The sequence below is a fragment of the Acomys russatus genome, chromosome 24 (genome assembly GCF_903995435.1).
Source record: "Acomys russatus chromosome 24, mAcoRus1.1, whole genome shotgun sequence".
In the NCBI taxonomy this organism is placed as follows: Eukaryota; Metazoa; Chordata; class Mammalia; order Rodentia; family Muridae; genus Acomys; species Acomys russatus.
Window position 1 is genome coordinate 36,336,481 of NC_067160.1, and position 9,981 is coordinate 36,346,461.

The following is a 9,981-nucleotide window of genomic DNA, read 5'->3' on the forward strand; positions in this document are numbered from 1 at the left end:
CACCCACTAGGTGCCAGTAGCATCCCCTCACCAGTTTTGACAAACAAAAATGTCTCCAGATGTCACTCCCGCATGAGAACCACTAGCTCAGATCATAAACAGGAAAAATGTCAAAGTGGAATGGGGGAGGGAGAATTTGTTCTGGTTTTCATCTGGTCTGTATGTTTCAGCATATTATACTGGGATTTGTTTCTTCTGCCTGGAGAAGATAATGAGGCACTTAAGAGTACTTCCAGGGGACCAGAGTTCAGTTCCCAGCACCCACATTAGGCAGTTCATAACTAATTCCAGAGGATCTAAAACCTCCATGCATTCAACATGCACATGCCCACAAGTAGACACACACCTACATATAATTAAGACTAGAAAAAAAAGTTCTTCTTTGCAAAAGAAATTTGAGAAAGCATTCCCTGTCTATCACTTGCTAGCCCACATTCAGAAGTCCTAGGAGACTATACTGTTAGCTCTTCCTCCAAGCACACAGCTATGGCTAACAACTGCTGTCTTTCTGCTCTCCTGTCATGAGTATACTGACCATACCATTCCCTGTTCATACACAACCCAACAGAACCCTCAACTTCAGAGCCACTCAAATACCACAGGAGCTCAGGATGGGCAATGTTAAATTCAGCCTCACATTTTTACAAATTGTGTTAAAAGACGCAAATTACCCATGATGTTTCAAACAGTCAAAAGCAGATTTGTGTTTTGAAACAGACTCTGAAGAAGGATAAAGATGAATAAAAAATTAAAAATCACAGGGAATCTGAAGGCATTCCAGGATGAGGGCAAAACTTAAAATGTTTCTCCTGGAATGAGAGCAAGGAGGAAATTATACACTTGGCCATATCCTACAGGAATAGTCTGCATAATCAGTCTCCATAGCACATACCATGGGATGGGAGCTGGAAAAAAACAAAGTCTAAAAAACACTTAAAAGCCACCAACCATCTATCCTTCCTGAGCACGTAGAATAAACACATTCCTTACAACTGTTTCCCATTTGATTTTTTTTAAAGTCAGATACCCAGAAACAAACTGGTAATTTAGTAAATTACTTAATTCTAATAAAAATAGCCACCCTCTGCTTCCAGCGCCAGATTACACATTACACAGAAAAATCAATTAGAAGACACCACACACACACACACACACACACACACACACACACACACACAAACCCTTCTTTAGAGTGCATTTGATTTGTAACAAAGTCTTTTAAAAACAATAATAAACATGTTAAGCACAAAATAACCTTCATATATCATTATGCATTGTAGTTTTTCAAATTATTTCTATGAATTATCTGTATGTTCTGTAACAACAAAACTACTCTTTCAAATGTTTTGCTATTCACCTGCAAGCCCAGTGGAAACCATTGTAAATGGGACTGCTGCTCAATCCTTTCTGAGTCCCCAGCCGAGCGGAGGAAGCTGTAAGATCTGTAGTGTCAGCTTGCTTTTCCAGAGTGATGCCTTGGGGCTGCTCAGGAATAACCTCCTTCATCAATTAATGAGACTCAGGTGGGTCTGGGAAAGAATAATGGCCACTCCACCATCCCTGGTCAGTGGCCATGATGCCCCTCCTCCACAAGGGCAGAGGGTGGGAAAAAAAAGGACATCTGACCAGGAGTTTACCAGCCAGACATAGAGAGTCAGGGGCGGGGGTGGGCACTAGGAGGGAGGAAAACTACAGGGTTAAGCCTTTTCACAAAAGCAACATGTTTAACATTATCGAAGCTTTCATTCATTTCAGACACCATTGTTTAGCTTGCTCTCTAAACGGAGCACAAAAAGAACTGTCCGCCCGCCTTAAGCATGTTCCTTCTTCCATTTAAACAGACATGATTCTTTTGGTTAATCTCTGGCAATGATCGCCATTTCACAACACATTCAGCCCACCCGGAACTGATCAATACCACTACAGACATAAGACTAGACTTTATCCATTTATTAACCACAAGGAAATGTACCATTCAGCAAAATTCTATACATTACAAAGATTCTATTAAAAGGAGGGTGGGGTGAAGATGGACACACCACACACACACACACACACACACACACACACACACACACACACACACCAGGGAGGTACACAAAGAAAACACTACCACCTTCTAATGTCCCTATGACATACGAGGTAACGACACACACATGAAGCATGTCAATTTGTCCTCCCACCCCTATTCTTTGCCACAACCTAGTAAATATACACTGAATTTTTGTAATGAATGCATTCACTGTGACTTTTAAACTGTCTCATCCCTCGAACTAACTCTCCTGTCAAGTACATCCACACACCTTTCAGCTGGATAGATGCACGTTCAGAATCTCAAGCACAAAAGGCTAGTTTTTCCAACCACTGGTTGCAACCATACAACATCCTAACATAATCAAATTTTCGGGTAGAAAATGGCCAGAGTATTCTTCTAACCTTGAGCTTAACTACATCTCACAAGAACAGCATATTTAACACGAGCACAATTTCACAAGCCCTGTTCTAAACTGAAAACAATGCGTCGGTACAAAGCGTTTAAAATAAGTATTCCGTAGGTAAGCAGAATCTACGCCTGAAAAGAGCACACAAATGGTGGGTGAAAGCCAGCACACACCACCAACACACAGCAGCATACCTCTTCGGCGCTCGGTTATGGGTAATACTCCGACAACTAAAACTATTTTTAACACTATTGGACAATGAAGTTGGAGACGACGTGAGAGGAGACCTAGATTTAATTGCTGGTAGGATGCATTGTTCCTCACAGTCAAAATTAAACTCCAACTCACTTGATCTATGTCTCGATATTCACCGGTGAAGCACTAATTACAGGACGACCAAACCGGTCCTCGTTTTGGACCGGCTTAGGCTAAATGACATTTCGGAATACTCCTTTCTGGGTCTCAACCTTTACATAAATTTTCACTTGTGGTATTTGCGGCTTAACAGCAACCCAACCAGTGCTGTCATCGAGTGTTATGGCCACAAACCATGACTTTCTCACTTGCACAACAACACAGCACTTAAATCTATCAGTTCGCCAAACCAACCCAAAACAAGTGGGATTCGTGGAGATTTCCAAATTATCGGGGCTGCGAGGTCGGGCGCGGGAAAAGCATCGGCCCGAGAGCTGCCCAGCCGACAGCAAGCCGGCCACAGCCCTGCCGCGCCGGCTCCTCCACCTACCTGAAGAGCAAGAGATAAGAAAGACGGCGAACGCCAACTTTGCAGCAGCTCCCATTTTCCCGAGGCGCCGGGGAAGCCGTAGGAAGTTCTCGCTAGATATCCAGTTCCCTGGGTCTTCCTCGGAGACAAACCTCCTGGTGTAAAATCAACCGTCATAAAACATATTCGGAAGCCCCGAGGCGGGGGGAGGGGGTGACCAAAAACGTTCACAGGGTTGAAAAGATAAAAAAAAAAAAAAAAAAAAAAAAAAAAAAGGCACAACAATTAAAAAAAAAAATGTACCACGGGGGAAAAACCGCCACACACACACGCACAACACACAAAACCAAACAACGAAAAGCCAACAACAACAAAAGCGGGTTGAAATCACTGTCAAAATCACTGTCAGCTCCGCTCGCCTCTCGCGTCTCTGCGAACAAAACGCCTAGCTGAGGCGACGAGGCGGCGGCGGCGGCGGCGCCCGCAGCCGCCCGGACGGTCCGGGGAGCCGAGCTGCTCCGACGTCCGGACCGACCTTCAACCCGGACACCCAAAGTCCGCGGACCACCGTAGCCGAGCTCGCGGCGGTGGCGGTGCGAGGTGGCGGCAGTGGCGGGAGACGGCGGCGCAGGCGGCGGCCAAGTTCTGCTCCAGGCTGTGGCTCCGGCTCCCGGCTCCCGGCTCGGCCGCGTTTTCGGTCTCCTGGCCTCCGCCGGCCCCGCCCCCTACACTTCCGGTTCCGGCCCGAAGCTGGAAGCCAGGCGCGGCGGAGAAACGCTCCGCGGCTGCGGCGGCGGCGGCGGCGGCGGGAGCGGCGGCGGCGAGAGCGGCGGCAGGGCGCAGCGCGCGTGCCGGGCGGCGAGCGCGAGGAGACTGCCCGGGAGGCGGGGCGAAGCGAGTGGGCGGGGCCGGGTCTGGAGCGCGCTCGGCTAGGCCTGCGCGACCCTGGACCGAGCTGAAGGGACGGCGGGCCCTGCAGGTCCCGGTTGCCCACCCGCCTCCCGGAGGCTCCCGGCGTGCCCAGTCCGGTGCCCGCCCGGGCGCGAGAGCCGTGGCGCCCGAGCGGGATGGGCGACGCGGAAGCCGACTGCGGCGCCCAGCCTTTCCTCTGGGGGACGCCGAGGCCGCGCCGAGCTGCTCCGAGTAGGCGGGAGCCGCACCCGCTGTTGCCCGAGCGAGCTCGGCGCTCGCGAGCCGGCCGCGCCCCCGCCGCCCAGGCCTCTCTCGGTTTGTCTTTGGGCAGAAAGAGAAAGGCAGGAAGGGCTGCCTGCCAGGTCAGGGCACCCTTGCCGGTTAGCAAGACGTGCGGTTCGAATCCTTCCCACTATACCTTTTATACACAAAGCATTGTGTTGCAAACAGGTTTGCTCCTAGTTGGTTTGAAAATCCTCATTAGGCTTGAAGTGGAAACTGCAGATCTCTGATCAATGTATCGGACTGTCAGAGACGTGAGTATTATCAATTCTTAGCTTCTTGTAATTTTTACCTCATAAGCCATGTTGAAGTGTTTACCAGCTGCTCAGTTAAGCACCGAAACAAGTACAAAACGTTAAAATATCACACACACACACACACCTCCAGAAGCTCAGCTATTTTGGGATATTAGAAGTCAGCTATAGCATGCAAAGAATGACTGTGAGAGTCAATAGGTCTGTCATTTACCACAATTTGGTATAATAAAGGGGGCGATCTTGTCCTTTTTCCCCACTTTATTCCCGCACCCTGAAGAATCTGACGGGAAGATATCTTCTGTAGATAGGTGAATACCTACACGTTCTCCTTTTATAACATCTCTGTACTATACAGTGGTTTTTTTTTTTTTTTTAATTAAAAAAAAGGAAGCAACTGTCGGATGAGTAATTAAGTTTTAGTGTACACTGATTCCCACATTTTTCCACAAACTCAAGCCTTCTCAGTTGTATTTATGTTTTCTTTTTCTCTTCCTATAAACTACTCTATATTTCTGTCTATTAAGTACATCCTATAATTATCTGCCTATTTCTACAACTTGTCTGAGTTAATAATCATTGTGGCTCTTTAAACTCTCTCCAAGATTTCCAGTTCTCAAGCCCTGCTCAGAATTTCATGGTATTATGCAACAAAACCCCATACTGGTCTTCAAGTTGCTTCAGTAATCGCATGGAGTTCTGCAAACGTTTTTAAGCTGGTCAGAAACTGAGAGTTGCTACTACCAGCTCTGAAATGGAAGAGTGTATTTGCTTGAGAACCAATTGCCCTCCGTTCTTTCAGGGATTTGATGGATTAGGCCCTAATGTTGTCTCGCCACTGCATCGCCTCAGTATTTCTTGAATAATAAAACCAGCACAAGTGAAATAACGAGTAATAGCTGCAAATATAGTCTTTCTCTTGCCTCCTAGTTTGCCATTATGTGCGAACATAAAAAAAAATTTTTCCGATAGTAATGAAGAACAAGACCAATTTTGAACCTATGCAGTACTGTTCTTAAATGTGCTTTGAGGAGGTACCCACCTGGACAGGGTCTTGTGGAGCTCAGGGTAGATTCCAGTTCCATAGATAGCCTAAGATGACCCTGAACTTCTGATGCTCCTGCCTCTAGTTTTCAGTTGCTGGAATTTTAGACATGTGTTACCATGCTGTGTTCCTGTGGTCCTGTGGCTCCAACCCAGAACCTCACGCATGCTTAGCAAGCAAATGAGCTCCGTCCAGAGCCCAAAATGTGCATTAAAAAAAAAAAAAGCCAGAAGTAATGGCTATAAAAGATAGTGTTAGTAATTCCCACTGCAGTTCCAAGGCTCTCAGGCTGAAGATAGAAGTAGCTGAAACTATTAAATCTGCCCTTCTTTCCTCCATATGTATATTTTTTAATTTATTTTTGACAAGTTTCTACAAATACAATGTATTTTGGTCACATCCGCCTCTAAAGGGCCCCTCCCACTTTTCCTAGGGCCCCTTAGTAAATGCCTTCCCCACATTCATGTCTTTTTTTTTCTTTTTTAATATAGCCTAACTGAATCCAATTAGTGCCTCCTGCATAAGCATGAGCAATCTACCTGTGGCCATAACCCTGACGAAAAATGACTCCCTCTGCCCAGCAGCCTTCAATTGCCAATGGCTCCTCAGCTAAGGCCTCATGAGTCCCGTCCCCTTTAAGACGGGAAGTACTGCCTGGCTGGATCTTGCAAGGGTTACTGTAGCTGCTCTAACGTCTGTACCATCCAGAAGATAGTACATCACAGCCCTCCATCATCTAGCTGTTTCATCTCTCCTGTTTCCTGTTCCACCGTGTTCCTTGAGTTTTATGGGGTTGGTATAGATGTCCTATTTAGGGCTCAGCACCAGCAGGCACTTACTCCTTGGCACTTTGACTAATTATAAGTTTCTGCATTAACTGCTGCCAACTGCTAAAGGAAATTTCCCTAGCCAAGGTGGAGAGCGGCACTAATATATGGGTATAAACAGATATTTATAAGGCAGGTTGACAGCATTTTTGTTTATCAAAACAACAGTAGAGGGTTGTCCCACAAGGACTTGTGTCCTTCCCCAGCCATGGGCTTTTGACTAGTTTGCAGTACTAGGCACTAATTCAGGGTTGGCACTGAGAATTTCATGAAACAAGTGTTTTCTAGGGCATTGTCCACCTTCACAGGGCAGTGGTGTTCAAACTCCTTCTTTAAAAGAAGGATGAGGAGGAAGAAGAGGAGGAGGAAGAAGAGGGAAGAAGAGGAGGAGGAGGCTCTCTGTTCCTCCTGGTTCCAGAGACATCCACATATTCTTGTGCAGTGTCAGCCTTGTCCCTGAGACATAATGGTGAAGGTCAGAGTGAGCATATTTGGCCATATTATGTACCTTGTTACCAGGGATATCTTTAGTAGCCAGTGGTAACTGCCACTCTAGCTATGTGGATGTTGTTGCCACCAATGACCTCTTTTTTGACCTCAGATACATGGTTTACATGTTCCAGAACAATTCTACCCACCACAAGTGCCACAAAACAGTCAGGGCTGGAGCCTTATCATCAAAAGGAAAGCTATCTTCATCTTCCAAGAGGGAGATCCCACCCACATCGAATGCTGGTGCTGAGTATGTTGTGCAATCTACAGTGTCTTCACCACCATGGAGAAGGCCCACTTGAAGTAGGGATCCAAAAGGGTCATCGTCTCTGCCCCTTCTATCGATGCCCCATGTTTCTAATGGGTGTGAAGCGTGAGAAGTGTGACAATTCACTCATGATTTTCAGCAATGCTTCCTGCACCTCCAACTTCTCATCCCCCCAGCCAAGGTCAACCATGACAACTTTGGCACTGTGGAAAGATTCATGACCATAGTTCATGCAATCAGTGCCACCTAGAAGACTGTGGATGGCCCCCTCCAGAAAGCTTTGGTGTAATGGCCATGAGGCTGCTCAGAACATCATCCCTGAATCCACTGGTGCTGCCAAGGTCATCTCAACTCACCGGGAAGCTCACTGGCATGGCCTTCCATTTTCCTGCTCCCAATGTGTGCCACCTGAAGAAACCTGTCAAGTACAATGACACAAAGAAGGTAGTGAAGCAGGCATTAGAAGGCCCACTAAAGGGCATCCTGGCCTACACTGAGGGCCATATTATCTACTGCGACTTTTAAGAGTGAAGCTCACTCTTTCACTTTTGATGCTGAGACTGGCATTGCTTTATAGTGGCATGTAAATGACAACTTTGTAAGGCTCATTTCATTTCTAAATAAGACAGCAAATATAGCTACATATATTTGTGGACCTGATGGCCTACACAACCTCCAAGGAGTAAGAAACTCAGGACCATCTATCCCAGAAAAATCAAAAATTAAAAAAAAAAAAAAAATCAGAGAGGTCTCAGCTGCCGAGATGTCTCTGACCCAACTCTGACCCCAACATTGAGCATCTCCTCTCAGTTTTCATCCCAGTCCCCCAGAAGAAAGTAAGGGACCTGAGGAACCCTACTCTCTTGAATGCTATTAATAAAGTTCACAGCACCCACATCCAAAATTATATCTATAATTAGAATACAAAATATAGTTTCTATAAAGCTTTTGCATACATTTTTAATTTTTTACTAATTTATGTCCTTTCAATCTATCACTCCAATGCCCCATTCCCATCCCTACGTAAGCTGCTAGCCCACATTTTCATATCACATCGATTCTACTGTCCCCTTGTCACATAAAGCCTCTTCCTCTCTCCCAATCATGGAATTTCTAGCTTCTTGATTTCTATAGACATTCAAAATTAAATGTACAAATTAAAATGTTGAGGCTAGGATCCACACTGCCTTTGTAAATCAGCATATTGACCTTCACCAAGCAACTGATATTGGGAAGTATCAATACCTCTGGCCTGGATTTTATTGTTCTATGATAGCCTTCACTTCTTCTTTCCACCATGATTGCCATTGTAACTAAGGACTGCCTTCCAATATTCCTGTTGACAAATCTTTCTAGTCTTTGGGGATAATCCTGTTCTGAGTTGCCCATGAATTTAGAATCTGCCTCACATGGGATGAATGCATACTATAGGAAACAATAACTTCCTTAAATAGTCTCAAGTCTAATATGTCTATAGGATTCCATTTAATTTCACTATAACCTTGGGGGTGCCTATAATCTCCTGGTATGTCTTGTATAGTAACTGAATAAACTAAAGTTGGTTTTCTAGCAATCTTTGGCCACCCCCTTTAAGTTTTGTTATGCAATGATCTAAAACCTCATGTCTGTGTCTAAGAATTTTTCTTATTCTCATAAGTCTTTCTAAGGCTTGTATAAATCCCTCTGTCTGTGTATGACTACTTTCTTAGGTCTTTCTAAGGTTGGGCTAAATTTCTCCATCTGTATCTGAGTACTTTTCCTATTCTTATTTATAAATCTCTCTAATTTTCCTTCTAAGGTTTGTATCTTATCAATCCACTTTTTTCTTTGAGCAAGTACAGAAAGCCATTATGGCTCTTAAGAATAAAGTATACATTATCAAAATGATAATAATCATAATTTGTATTGAGACAATTTCAGCTAAGCCATTTCATTTCATTTTTTTTCCTTCTTTTTTCAAGCCATCTAGAGTAGCACTATACAAGGTCTTAAAGCCTTCTATTATGATACTTCCCATCCTTAACTCTGTCTTTGAGGACTTCCCACATGAGTTGCCATATCTGATGACATCTCACTTGCTCTGCAGTTGGAGTCATCTCTCCATCTGTGGGGTTTTGCCCCGCATTGGGCACCAAAGTGTTGTTAGGAGTGAATATCTCAATCATTCAATTTTACCAATGAAAACTCAGCATTCAGATGCTGTGGTAAAGACCTACTATCTCAGAGAAAACACCCAGCTGATCTTCCTACTTAGCCAACAGGCCAGAAGGAAAAAACTAAAAGCTAAAAGCCCAAAGTCAAAAGCTCACCCAACATTCCCGGAGGAAAAAGGCGAAAGCTTCTTTTACTTTTCCATGCTGTCTTAAATACCTTTCTTTCAAAGTTCCTCCTTTCTACTTAATCCCTGTCAGTTTATTACTGGCTCCACTTCTTGACCTAGTATTAACTTTATTAAATCCTGTGTACAGAAAGCTCTTAGACTAAAGGTGTGTGCTAGGTCTGAGCCATGCCATATCTCCTGTTTATAATAAACAGAAAGTTCTTGGACTGAAGGTGTGAGGGCTGAACCACAGCAGACAAGAAACGGGTTTTTACAGTTCACAATCTCAGAGTTACAATGGGATCAAATACCCTGCAACAGGTGATATCTCTAGAAGTTTTTGGTTTTTGGTACAGGATAATTTTAGCTATCCTGAACCTTTTGTTTTTTCCATTTGAAGTTCAATAACACTTTTC

General features: G+C 44.7%; 1 protein-coding gene and 1 pseudogene across 2 annotated transcripts in view; one reads left to right on the forward strand and one right to left on the reverse strand.

Moving 5' to 3' along the window:
- Positions 1-3,729, reverse strand: part of Acvr2a (activin A receptor type 2A) — a 76,416-nt gene extending 72,687 nt beyond the window's left edge. Inside the window, exon 1 of one of the 2 annotated variants that reach the window (XM_051166614.1) lies at positions 3,187-3,729. In XM_051166614.1, coding sequence (XP_051022571.1) covers positions 3,187-3,241 — 55 coding nt within the window. In that variant the 5' untranslated portion in view covers positions 3,242-3,729. The remainder of the gene's footprint in view (positions 1-3,186) is intronic. The other variant, XM_051166617.1, reaches the window with a different exon arrangement.
- A 3,247-nt stretch (positions 3,730-6,976) lies between these two features.
- LOC127206970 (glyceraldehyde-3-phosphate dehydrogenase-like) lies at positions 6,977-8,029 on the forward strand (annotated as a pseudogene).
- The last annotated feature ends 1,952 nt before the right edge of the window (positions 8,030-9,981 follow it).